Source organism: Salmo salar, chromosome 26 (assembly GCF_965601325.2).
Source record: "Salmo salar chromosome 26, fSalSal1, whole genome shotgun sequence".
NCBI classification, from domain to species: Eukaryota; Metazoa; Chordata; class Actinopteri; order Salmoniformes; family Salmonidae; genus Salmo; species Salmo salar.
Window position 1 is genome coordinate 1,490,842 of NC_138316.1, and position 13,143 is coordinate 1,503,984.

The 13,143-nt window shown below is 43.4% G+C and overlaps 1 protein-coding gene across 2 annotated transcripts; it reads left to right on the forward strand.

The window, feature by feature from the left end:
* The first annotated feature begins 4,787 nt into the window (after positions 1 to 4,787).
* rab14 (RAB14, member RAS oncogene family) lies at positions 4,788 to 10,309 on the forward strand. Of its 2 annotated transcripts, none has more exons than XM_014174799.3 (8): positions 4,788 to 4,935; positions 5,839 to 5,897; positions 6,142 to 6,195; positions 6,915 to 7,092; positions 9,324 to 9,390; positions 9,506 to 9,593; positions 9,717 to 9,747; positions 9,856 to 10,309. In XM_014174799.3, the coding sequence occupies exons 2-8, from the start codon at positions 5,846 to 5,848 to the stop codon at positions 10,031 to 10,033; spliced, it is 648 nt and encodes a 215-aa protein (XP_014030274.1). In that variant the 5' UTR covers positions 4,788 to 4,935; positions 5,839 to 5,845; the 3' UTR covers positions 10,034 to 10,309. The 2 variants fall into 2 exon arrangements, with proteins under 2 accessions (XP_014030274.1, XP_045564049.1); XM_045708093.2 differs by lacking the exon at positions 4,788 to 4,935 and adding an exon at positions 5,341 to 5,527.
* The last annotated feature ends 2,834 nt before the right edge of the window (positions 10,310 to 13,143 follow it).

The window sequence follows — 13,143 nt, forward strand, 5'->3', positions numbered from 1 at the left end:
CATTCCAACATCTCATCTCATCGGGGCGGCAGGTAGCCTAGTGGTTAGAGCATTGGGCCAGTAACTGAAAGGTTGCTGGATCGAATCCTTGAGCTGACAAGGTAAATATCTGCCGTTCTGCCCCTGAACAAGGCAGAATTTGTTCATAACTGACTTGCCTAGTTAAATAAAGGTTCAATAAAAAATGTAAATTCCAAAATCATGGGCATTAATATGGAGTTGGTCCCATTTGCTGATTTGCCTTCACTCTCTGAGAAGGCTTTCAACTATTTGTTGGAACATTGCTGTGGGGACTTGCTTCCATTCAGCCACAAGAACGTTGGGCACTGATGTCGGGTAATTAGGCCTGGCTTGCAGCTGGTGTTCCAATTCATCCCAAAGGTGGTTGATGGGGTTGAGGTCAGGGCTCTGTACAGGCCAGTGAAGTTTTTCCACACCGATCTCGACAAACCATTTCTGTATGGACCTCGCTTTGAGCACGGGGGCATTGTCATGCTGAAACAGGAAAGGGCCTTCCCCAAGCTGTTGCCACAAAGTATGAAGCACAGAATTGTATATAATGTAAATCTATAATGTAATTGTATTGTAATGTAATAAGTATGAAGCACAGAATTGTATATCATGTAAATCTATAATGTAATTGTAATGTAATAAGATTTCCCTTCACTGGAAATAAGGGGCCTAGCCCAAACCATGAAAAACTTTCCCAGTGTCTCTTGATCTTACTACCAAAACCAATGTCATGTTCTGGAGTGGGTGAGTAGGTCAACCCCATTCACAAAAAAAAAAACGATGGCTCTCTGTAGGTGAGTGTGAAATAAAGGTCATAATGTTGGAAAAAAGGTTATCCAGCATCGAAAAACGGGTCTTTTTGACACAAGAAGAGATGCCCCATTTCAGTACACCTGTGTACAATGCAGGGCACCAGATTGACAGGCTGAAGATGCTAATAGAAAGCGTGAAGGGAGATGAAACTGTGGTCCATGTGGACTAGAGTGAAAGTTACAATTGCAAGTGGCATTGGGAAGTAAAGGATGCCCACCTTGGTGGATCCCACCAGCAGGTGACACTTCATACAGGAGTCATCTAGTGGCGGGAGAGGAGTCCTTTGTCTCCATTTCAGAGTGCCTTCGCCACAATGCCGTGGCCACTTGGGCCCACCCTGGACCATATCAAGGCCAATTACCAGTGCATAAAAACGATCCACTTCTTCTCAGGCCATGTTTAACCTTGACAGTTCATGCAGCTTTAGTATTCTGTAGGGCGTTCACTCACTGCGTGTCAAATCAGAAAATCTGAGTGTCAAATCAGATTTTATTAGTCACATGCGCGGACTACAGTGAAATGCTTACTTACGAGCCCCTAACCAACAGTACAGTTTCCAAAAAATACAGATAAGAATAAAAGATAAAAGTAACAAGTAATTAAAGAGCAGCAGAAAAAAATAACAATATATACAGAGGGGTGCCGGTACAGAGTCAATGTGTGGGGGCACCGGTTAGTTGAGGTAGTATGTACATGTAGGTAGAGATATTAAAGTGACTATGCATAGATGACAACAGAGAGTGGCAGTGGTGTGGAGAGAGGGGGTGAAAATGCAAATAGTCTGGGTAGCCATTTGACTAGATGTTCAGGAGTCTTATGGCTGGGGGTAGAAGCGGTTTAGAAGCCTCTTGGACCTAGACTTAGCGCTCCGATACCGGTAGCAGAGAGAACAGTCGATGACCAGGATGGCTGGAGTCACTACCCTCTGTAGTGCCTTGTGGCCGGAGGCCGAGCAGTTGCCATACCAGGCAGTGATGCAACCAGTCAGGATGCTCTCGATGGTGCAGCTGTAGAACCCTTTGAGGATCTGAGGACCCATGCCAAATCATTTCAGTCTCCTGAGGAGGAATAGGTTTTGTTGTGCCCACTTCATGACTGTCTTGGTGTGCTTGGACCATGTTAGTTTTTTGGTGATGTGGAAACCAAGGAACTTGAAGCTCTCAACCTGCTCCACTGCAAAACCGTCAATGAGAATGGGGGCATGCTCGGTCCTCTTTTTCCTGTAGTCCACAATCATCTCCTTTGTCTTGATCACGTTGAGGGAGAGGTTGTTGTCCTGGCACCACACGGTGTCTCTGACCTCCTCCCTATAGGCTGTCTCGTTGTTGTTGGTGATCAGGCCTACTACTATTGTGTCATCGGCAAACTTAATGATGGTGTTGGAGTCGTGCCTGGCAAGTGAACAGGGAGTACAGGAGGGGGCTGAGCATGCACCCCTGAGGGGCCACCGTGTTGAGGATCAGCATGGCGGATGTGTTGTTGCCTACCCTTACCACCTGGGGCAGCCCGTCAGGAAGTCCAGGATCCAGTTGCAGAGGGAGGTGTTTAGTCCCAGGGTCCTTAGCTTAGTGATGAGCTTTGAGGGCACTATGGTGTTTAACACTGAGCTGTAGTCAATGAATAGCATTCTCACATAGGTGTACCTTTTGTCCAGGTGGGAAAGGGCAGTGTGGAGTGCAATAGAGATTGCATCATCTGTGGATCTGTTGAGGCGGTATGCAAATTGGAGTGGGTCTAGGGTTTCTGGGATGATGGTGTTGATGTGAGCCATGACCAGCCTTTCAAAGCACTTCAGGGCTACAGACGTGAGTGCACGGGTCAGTAGTCATTTAGGCAGGTTACCTTAGTGTTCTCACATCAGTCACTGGCTTCATCAATAAGTGCCTCAATGATGTCGTCCCCACAGTGACTGTATGTACATACCCCAACCAGAAGCCATGGACTACAGGCAACATCCGCACTGAGCTAAAGAGTAGAGCTGCTACGTTCAAGGAGCGGGACTCCAACCCGGAAGCTTCTAAGAAATCCTTATAAGAAATCAATGTTTTAACACTTTTTTTTTTTTTTTACTTAACTTCTCTGGGCTAGGTGGGACGTGACCATCCCACACTATTCAACAGCCAGTGAAATAGCATGGTGCGAAATACAAAAGGGCAAAAATCTCATAATTTCATTTTCTCAAACAATTTTACCCCATTTTAAAGATAAGACTCTCGTTAATCTAACCACATTGTCCGATTTCAAAAAGGCTTTATGGCGAAAGCATAAAATTAGATTATGTTAGGACATAAACTTCACAAGAAACTCCACACAGCCATTTTCCAAGCAAGGACATGCATTCTAAAAACCAAAAGTAAAGCTAAAATACTCACTAACCTTTGATGATCTTCATCAGATGGCACTCATAGGACTTCATGTTATACAATACATGTGTGTTTTGCTTGATAAAGTTCATATTTATATCCAAAAACAGCATTTTACTTTGGCGCGTGATGTTCAGAAAATGTATTCCCACCAAAACTTCCGGTGAATGTGCACATCAATTTACAAAAATACTCATCATAAACGTTGATAAAATTTACAACAGTTATTGAAAGAATTATAGATACACTACTCCTTGACGCAACCGCTTTGTCAGATTTCAAAATAACTTTACGGAGAAAGCACATTGTTCAATATTCTGAGTACATAGCTCAGCTATCGAAGCAAGCTATACAGCTACCCGCCAAGTTCTGGCATCAAGAAAACTCTGAATTAGTATTATAAACATTCTCTTACCTTTGCTGATTTTTGTCAGAATGCACTCCGAGGACTCCTACTTCCACAAGAAATGTTTGTTTTGTTCGAAATACTAGAATATTTATGTCCAAATACCTCCATTTTGTTTGTGCGTTCAGATCCAAAGGCATAACGCGCGAGCGCAGTACCAGAGACGAAAGGTCAAAATGTTCCATTACCGGTCGTAGAAACATGTCAAACGTTGTTTACAATCAATCCTTAGGGTATTTTTTAACATAAAACGTCGATAATATTCCAACCGGACAATACAGAAGAAAAAGAAGGAGGGGCGTGCTCATCACCAAGTCCTTTGTCCATAGGCAGTCCACTCATTGACTGAGCTACTATTCTCTGCCCAGTAACAGGAGAATGATGGAAAAACTTTCTGAAGGCTGTTGACAGCCAATGGAAGCCTTGGGAAGTGCAACGTGACCCCTCAGACACTGTAGTTTCGATAGGGATTCAAAAGAAGAACTACAATTCTCAGATTTCCACACTTCCTGGTTGGATTTTTTCTCAGGTTTTTGCCTGCCATATGAGTTTTGTTATACTCACAGACATCATTCAAACAGTTTTAGAAACTTCAGAGTGTTTTCTATCCAAATCTACTAATAATATGCAAATATTTGACTCTGAGCCAGAGTATTAGGCAGTTTACTCTGGGCACGCTTTTCATCCGAAAACGAAAATACTGCCCCCTATACCCTAAAAAGTGAAAGCATTGTTGGTTATGGGCTTGTAAGTAAGCATTTCACTGTACGGTCTACACCTGTTGTATTCGGCACATGTGACAAATAAAATTTGATTTGATATGTGCCCCCCTCCAGCCAGGCATTATTCTGCATGTTTTGGTGTGTCCCAATATATATAAATGTAACCCTTTTTGCAGTAAAATATTTTTCACAACAATCCATTTCATAAATGGGAGACAGATTTTTTTTAAACATGGTTGTGTTTTGTTCTACATTTGGTAGGGGTATCTCAAAAAACTAAAGCCATTTTTGAGGATTGGCCACTAGCCTAGCTTAACTTCTTTCAGAGTGAAGTAACTGGTCGCTTGGTAAACTGTCTTTTCAGAGAAGCTTCCCCAACAGTGTCATTTATACACATCATCACATCAGTTACACATCATTGGAAAAACCCCATGGTAAAAAAATTATCACTTCCATATCAGTGCAGCGTTAGCTGAGTGTACTCCTGTCCAGTAGGTTGCGGTATACAGCTGAACTTGGTTGCGCTAGCTGTTATTGATGAAGAATTGTGAAAGCCTCTTAAAAGGACCGATTCATCAGATCGCCGGGTTAGACAGCTAGATAAGTATTCAAATAGAAGGTAAAACAAAGACATGTATCATGTTTATCTGAAATTGGGGAATTCAAGTTTGGTACCGCTCAACGTTACTTTAAATTAGCTAAATGCGTAACGTTAGCTAGCTAATGCTAACTTGTGCAAGAGTCAGCTAGCTAACTAGCTAGCAACTGAATGGGAGTTCCCTTTGGCCAACGTTACAGTTGCCAATGTGCACGCTAGGTTTTCCCCATTCCATTACTGTTTCGCCCTTTTCCTCTGATCTAGTTAGCACCACACTTTAAAAAATCGAATAGGCCTAACTTAGGGTGTGTTCGTAAATTTACTTTTGAGTGCCAGAGTGCGCTCTGGGCGTTTGTAAATTCAGAGCGTTGTTAGATTGTCCGTTCGTAAATGAGTGTTCAGAGCGCACACTGGACGCTCTGGCGGAGGAATAGGGTCCGAGTGTTCTAATCTCACAACGGCAGTCATGCACCAAAACTAACTCAGAGAACACCTCACTCTGAACATTTTACTCACCCTAGTAGTTGGTGGCTGTTGCTGTGCTGGCAACACGTTAATTACGTTTTTTTTGCCGACGTTTACTAGCACGGGCCATATTCAACGGGTGTTGAGCGTTCGTAAATTCATCAGGTTTTCTGTGCTCTGGCACACTGACGAGAGTGTTCTGAAATCGGAGTAGATAACCAAAGAGAATTTGCAGTTCGCAATATGTTTATTATGGCATAGGCTAGATGACGACAAAATGTATCAGTTTGCTAGCTAGCTACCTAGCTAACGTTATAGTTAGCTTATGGTTTTCAATTCCAGCTTGACTGTTGTAATGGGCCTCAGGTTGTGACATGGTTGTTTGTAGTTTACATTCTGGTTGGTGTTATTGCTAGCTAGAACGTTTAATTAAAATGGACGTTTCTTTCTTTATTCAAGAGCCGAAATGACTACTGCTCCATACAACTACTCCTACATCTTCAAATACATTATTATTGGTAAGTGGCCAAGATTCCCATATTTTACATAGCTCACTGAAACGAATCTGAATGTTAGTTGATGTCTCATCGCAGTTGTTTTGGTCTTATGTAAAAGTGCCCTCAATGAGAACTTAACCTGAACTCTTTTATAAATGAGCATAACTACAACACTCTTCCCATAAATCTTCAACATTACTGTTTCATATAAGCCTTTGAATAATTGTAAGCGTTGCCTATATTGCTTTGTTTTCTCCCACTACAGGGGATATGGGTGTAGGGAAATCATGCCTGCTTCACCAGTTCACAGAAAAGAAATGTGAGTATGGTCTAAAAAGCAGTGGTGTCTCCTTTATGGAAGATTGTACACAATCATGTTATTGTACCACTGCATGTTTACAAAGTTTACTTTCCATTCAAGGTTACATAATCCAGGCCTTCCCTGTGGCTCAGTTGGTACAGCATGGTGTTTGCAACGCCAGCATGGTGTGTGCAACGCCAGCATGGTGTGTGCAACGCCAGCATGGTGTGTGCAACGCCAGCATGGTGTGTGCAACGCCAGCATGGTGTGTGCAACGCCAGCATGGTGTGTGCAACGCCAGCATGGTGTGTGCAACGCCAGGGTTGTGGGTTCGATTCCCACGGGGGGCCAGTACAAAAAAAAAATGCATGAAATGAAATGTACTGTAAGTCGCTCTGGATAAGAGTGTCTGCTAAATGACTAAAATGTAAATGTATTCATTAGTGCACACTGGCAAAACATTTTGCAACAGAATCAAGTGTTTCTTCAGTATCATAATGATCTTTATTTGCCAAGTACATTTACAGCAATATACAAACAGAATACAGACACAAGTCAACATAGTCACCATGCAGAATAGGATTTATTGGACAAATTGGGATTAGACCCTCCTGTTTAGTTTGGTTCCTAGTGAATACACCTCTGTTAACAAACCAAGAAATGTGCACTGCACTCAAGATACTCTCTTCAATAGATACTTTTAGTAAGCTAATAGGGCCTATCTGTTTTCCCAACAGTCATGGCAGACTGCCCCCATACTATTGGAGTCGAGTTTGGCACAAGGATAATCGAGGTGAGCGGCCAGAAGATCAAACTGCAGATCTGGGACACTGCGGGACAGGAGCGCTTCAGGGCCGTCACACGCAGCTACTACAGGGGAGCGGCAGGGGCACTCATGGTCTATGACATCACCAGGTAGGCCAGGATCTCAGCAGGGCTTTACTTGAAGTGACTATCAGGGCCAGCACCAGAACTAAGCAGTTGGACGGGCATTTGATTTCCATAAGGGGACAAAAATGTTTTACGCTAGAACTGCTTTGCTTCGAGGGACCCCCCCCCCCCCCCCCCCTTCAAGCGAATGAGCTTGACTGCAACATTTAACAGTGTTATTAATACATTTCATATATGCTATCGCAAATATAATAATTTGGTTGTGTTTATGAAGGTCTTAGGTAACATTAGAATACGATTCGATTTTTTTTCAAATAACACAAAACCATTTTCATTAGTTTGTTACTGTTGGATATACACTACATTACCAAAAGTATGTGGACACCTGCTTGTCGAACATCTCATTACAAAATCATGGGCATTAATATGGAGTTGGTCCCCTCCCTTTGCTGCTATAACAGCCTCCATTCAGCCACGAGCATTAGTGTGGTTGGGCGATTAGGCTTGGCTCGCAGTCGTCCTTCCAATTTTTCCCGAAGGTGTTCGATGGAGTTCAGGTCAGGCCTCTGTGCAGGCCAGTCAAGTTCTTCCGCACCGATCTTGACAAATCATTTCTGTATGAACTTCACTTTGTGTACGGGGGGGCATTGTCATTCTGAAACAGGAAAGGGCCTTCCCCAAACTGTTGCCACAAAGTTGGAAGCACAGAATTGTCTAGAAAAGGGGTAGGCAACCCTGGTCCTCGAGTGCTGCAGGCAGTTCATGGTTTTGATTTAACCGACCTGGAAGACCAGGTGTGTTGAATTTACGCAATCATTGAACTGATCAATTAGCTCAGTTGGTCAAGTGTGGTGCCTAGTTGGAACAAAATCTTACAGTACCTGCGGCACTCCAGGAACAGGGTTGCCTACCCCTGGTCTAGAATGTCATTATATGCTGTAGTGTTAAGATTTCTGTTCACTGAAACTAAGGGGCCTAGTACGAACCATGAAAAACAGCCTCCAACCATTATTCCTCCACCAAACTTTACAGTTGGCACTATGCATTTGGGCAGGTAGCGTTTTCCTGGTATCCGCCAATCCCAGATTCGTCTATTGGACTGCCAGATGGTGAAGCGTAATTCATCACTACAAAGAATGCGTTTCCACTGCTCCAGAGTCCAATGGCGTTGAGCTTTACACCACTCCAGGCGACGCTTGGCATTGCGCATGGTGATCTTAGGCTTGTGTGCGGCTGCTCGGCCATGGAAACCCATTTCATGAAGCTCCCGACAAACAGTTATTGTGCTGACATTGCTTCCAAAGCAAGTTTGGAACTCGGTAGTGGGTGTTGCAACCGAAGACAGACGATTTTTACGTGCTTTAGTCCAGTTCTGTGAGCTTGTGTGGCCTACCACTTTGCGGCTGAGCCGTTGTTGCTCCTAGACGATTCCACTTCACAATAAGAGCACGTACAGTTAACCGGGGCAGCTCTAGCAGGGCAGAAATTTGAAGAACTGACTTGTTGGAAAGGTGGCATCCCACGTTGAAAGTCACAGCTCTTCAGTAAGGCCATTCTACTGCCAATGTTTGTCTATGGAGATTGCATGGCTGTGTGCTCAAATTTATACACCTGTTAGCAACGAAGGTGGGTGAAATAGCCAAATCCACTAATTTGAAGGGGTGTCTACATACTTGTGTATATATAGTGTACATCTGGTGCTGTCTGGACAAAAAGAGTATGACATGCCATAGTTTTTTTGTCCAGACAGCATCACATACACGGGCCACACCACACTGAGACAGAGGAATGCTGGTTCTGGTGACTTGATTGATGCGTCTTTCTGTCGGCTCGCGTCCCGTTCAAATAAATGATCAATATTTGATTTGGACGGGCAAGGGGATACAGTAGCGCGGACCAGGCCCCTTAAGGCCCACCCATAACGCTGGCCCTGGCGACTATTACATTGATTATTTATCTAGCCTCACAGATTAAGCCTAGCCCTGGAAGAAAAGCATGTTTCATGGAGAATGTCAATTTAAAGTGCTTTTTAAATCCAGGCCTATGCAAAATCTGGGTTTCGGCAAACCAGCCCATAAGGTGCCCAGCATTCGAGTGTTGAGAATTAGCATGGATTCAGTAACCGCATTTAACCTTTTGTCCAATTTCCATTGTCTTGTATTCACAATGACTTATCTGGTATTACGTCTTTGTACATTTGAACTGAAATTCTATTATTGTTATGGTTCCAAATGTTCTCTTGTCCTTTCCTGTAGGAGAAGCACATACAACCACCTTAGCAGCTGGTTGACTGATGCTAGAAACCTCACCAACCCTAATACTGTGAGTCAGCCAGCTGGAAATCTGAACTCCTGATCAGACTGTGGGATGTCTTTACAAGACAGTTGAATATTTCCATGCTGCCATGACAACCCTGGCCTGTGTGCTATCTCCCCAGGTGATCATTCTTATTGGTAACAAGGCAGACTTGGAGGCCCAGCGAGATGTAACCTATGAGGAGGCTAAGCAGTTTGCTGAGGAGAACGGTAAGGTTTATCACAGCAGATCTCCATGTACTGTAGATCATGGGAAATCAAAGTTTGAACAATCACTTTCTATTTGCGAAACAACTTTTCTAATGAACCTAATTCAGTCTTTTGTTTTTGTAGGTCTATTGTTCCTAGAGGCTAGTGCAAAGACGTAAGTTAACACACCCAAATGTTTTCACTTGCATCAAAGAGTGCATTGAAGTTACTAGGGGACTAGTCAGTCCATTGTGCCTGAGTCTGTTGTTTTCCTGTAACCCAGGGGTGAGAATGTGGAGGACGCGTTCCTGGAGGCAGCCAAGAAGATCTACCAGAACATTCAGGACGGAAGCCTGGACCTGAACGCCGCCGAGTCTGGTGTCCAGCACAAGCCCTCCGCCCCGCAGGGCGGCCGGCTGACCAGTGAACCGCAGCCCCAGAAGGAAGGCTGCAGCTGCTAATGACCCCACCCGCTGACCCTCCAGCTGACCTTTGCCCCCTGTGCCACCGCCTCCCTCCACCACCCAGGAGCCCACATGCCTCCACCAAGGCACTGACAGTCTGGGCCCCAGTAGGCTCTGAGCCAGGGATGGGCTTTATACCACTCCCAGCCATCTACATCCATCTCCCTCTCATCTCTCTCTTTCTCTCTCTGTCTCCCCATATCTATCTCACACAGCTATGCTGTATGTGCCCATAGCCTACATAACCCAGTGCACCTAGCACCTATGATGAGATGAGCAAGCCTCATGGGTCACACATTGTGATTAGAACACAGCAACAGAGAAAATAGGTTTTTCTGGCTGGCTGCTCTACTGAAGAAAAAGCCTTTTTCTATCCACAGAAGAAACCATGATGTGCATAACTATAAATGGAATGATTCATCACTCTTGTGGTGTTTTGAATGTAGTGCTGTTTTAATTCAAATTCAATTATTAAGAGTGGCTGCAAAATACTCAGCAAACAGGCACAGATACCAAAGATAATGGATGCATGAGTCACTCAAAGTGTATAACCATTTACCAAATTGTTCATTCTTTTAAAATGTTTCCGGAGATTTTATCGGTCTTGGAATACGTTGGATTGACTTTTTGTTCGATATAATTATTATAAAATATTTGTTTTACCCATTTATTTTAATGAAAATTAGTGGGAAATGATGGGTACAGTATAATGTAGAATATGAGCATGTGAAAGACCAAATTGTCAAATTTCTTAGGTGCCTCAATGAGAGAGATCTGACCTGTAGCATGTACTATTGGAAAGTTAGACAGAACACTGGGCGTGGAGTCCAAGAGAAATCTTTGCACTTTTTTGTGATGGAGCTCCATCTTTTGTGGAGATGGAGCTCCAGCGGGGGGGGTCACTAGAAACCATATGGAAGCAAACAGGGAGGGACTAACCTGAAATTGTCCAATGAATACACCCCATCAGTAGAGATTCTGATCAGTGAGACATCTCAGATGCCCACTCCAGCTGTGATTCAAATGGGAGTATTGTATGTGGATCTATGGTGGCTGTGAAAATTGGTCATCCTGCGGCTTTGTATTAGAGGGATATCTCACTCCTTTGTCCCCTGGGGCACTTTAGTAGGACTTAGCTGGTGAACTGAGGTTGTGAGGTGGTTCAGCAATGTACCTCTCTCCCTTTGATTGATGTAATCTCAGGGACTTCATCTCACTGGTTGCATTCCAAATTGTACCCATAGGGCTCTGGTCAGAAGTCGTGCACTGCATAGGTAATATTGCGTCATTTGGGACGCGACCCCTGATCACACCCCCCATATCATTCTCTCTGTGATTGTTTTTGCCTAATTTAGTGTTAACTTGTTATGCAAACTAATGTAGAACGCCTTTCTGTAAATTCAATAGGCTACTATATTAGATTCATAACTCTATTTTGATATATTTTACTGCCTCTCTTCAGATCATATGCACAGATTGTACAAAACATTAGGGACACATTAATATTGACTTGCACCCACTTTTGCCCTCAGAACAGCCTCAATTTGTTGGGGCATGGACTCTACAATGTGTCGAAAGCTTTCCACAAGGATGCTAGCCCATGTTGACTCAATGCTTCCCACAGTTTTGTCAAGTTGGCTGGATGTCCTTTGGTTGGTGAACCATTCTTGATACACAAGGGAAACCGTTGAGCATGAAAAACCAGCAGTGTTGCAGTTCTTGACACCTACTACCATACCCTGTTCAAAGGCACAAAAATATTTTGTCTTTTTTGTCTGGTTTGTTCCGGTTCTAATAACACCAGATTCATTCCCTTCTTGTAATGGAGCATCCAGGAGCGCTATCAGAGCCACACAATGAGAGCAGTTTATCTTAGCTACTCACCTAAAGCGGTTCCTGTCCCTTTTCTTCATTTCTTAGCAGGGGTGTATTCCAGAGGAGGCTGGTGGGAGGCCCTATAGGAGGACGGGCTCATTTTAATGGTAGAAATGGAACGGAGTCAAACAAGTTGATAAGGTGATTGATGCTACGATTCCATTCCAGACTTTACAATGAACTCTTCCTCCTATCGCTCCTCCCATGATGCTATGATTCCATTCCAGACTTTACAATGAACTCTTCCTCCTATCGCTCCTCCCACCAGATTCCTCTGGTGTATACACTATGAACCAAATGAAAGCAAACGGGTAAGGACCTACCTGCATTTGTCCAATAACAAACCCTTGTTTTTGTTGCAAAATGTTTTCGACTGCAAATCGTTTTGCACTAATGAATACACCCCAGAGGACAGGAAAGCTCATTCCTCAACCATTTCACAACAATGATCTCCACATTGGGATGACCGCACGTGGTGCATTCTGTAGAGAGCTTATGTTTTTCATGTTTTGGGAAATATATTTTTCTTACTAATCTTTCGTTGAAGTCATTACATATTTCCATTTACCTTGACATCACTGATGTATGTGATTTCTTAGTCGGAGAGATGTCGAGCTATGATTCTGAAGGGTTTTTTTTTTCCTTCAGAGGTGTTAGTGTGTTATGTTCAATCTGTATTTGCTTGTGCTGTATTTCAGGGCCCAGTATCGCGACGCAGCAGTAGTGTTATCTTGAAAATGGGCTTAAAGATACAACTGTAGTGCAATTTCTCAAAGCTCGATGCACTGTAAAAAGACTGGTCCAGTCCGCCTTTCACTGAAGTTTTTTGGTGGCATGAAGATACTGGCTAATATTAGTTGTTGTGCTTTTCCCCAAACGGTCTCCTTGGAAGTGTTGAGAAGGATTTAAATTGGTCTCATTAAATGTAGCTCCATCACGTAGCTCTAGTCTCATATTCACAAAGCAGCTGAGTGGGAGAGAATCTAGGATCAGGTCCCCCCTGTCCATGTAGTCTTATTCATTATGATCTAAAAGGCAAAACTAATCCTGGATCAGCACTCTTACTCTGATAGGCTTGATACATATGGTCCCTGGTCAAAAATCTTAAGTGTTGGAATTGGTTCACTGATTGCTAGCCATTTGTTTGTAATGATTTTCTTTGATTAATGTAACATTTTTGGCTTGAGCAAATGTACAATTGAGATCGCATAATGTACTTTCATTATTGAATT

Bases quoted from the DNA above. Each gene is read 5' to 3' on its own strand.
- rab14 (XM_014174799.3), top strand. From the start codon at position 5,846: ATGACTACTGCTCCATACAACTACTCCTACATCTTCAAATACATTATT. The intron at 5,898-6,141 runs GTAAGTGGCCAA...CTCCCACTACAG, and splicing joins CTTCAAATACATTATTATTG to GGGATATGGGTGTAGGGAAA. The intron at 9,391-9,505 runs GTGAGTCAGCCA...CTATCTCCCCAG, and splicing joins ACCTCACCAACCCTAATACT to GTGATCATTCTTATTGGTAA.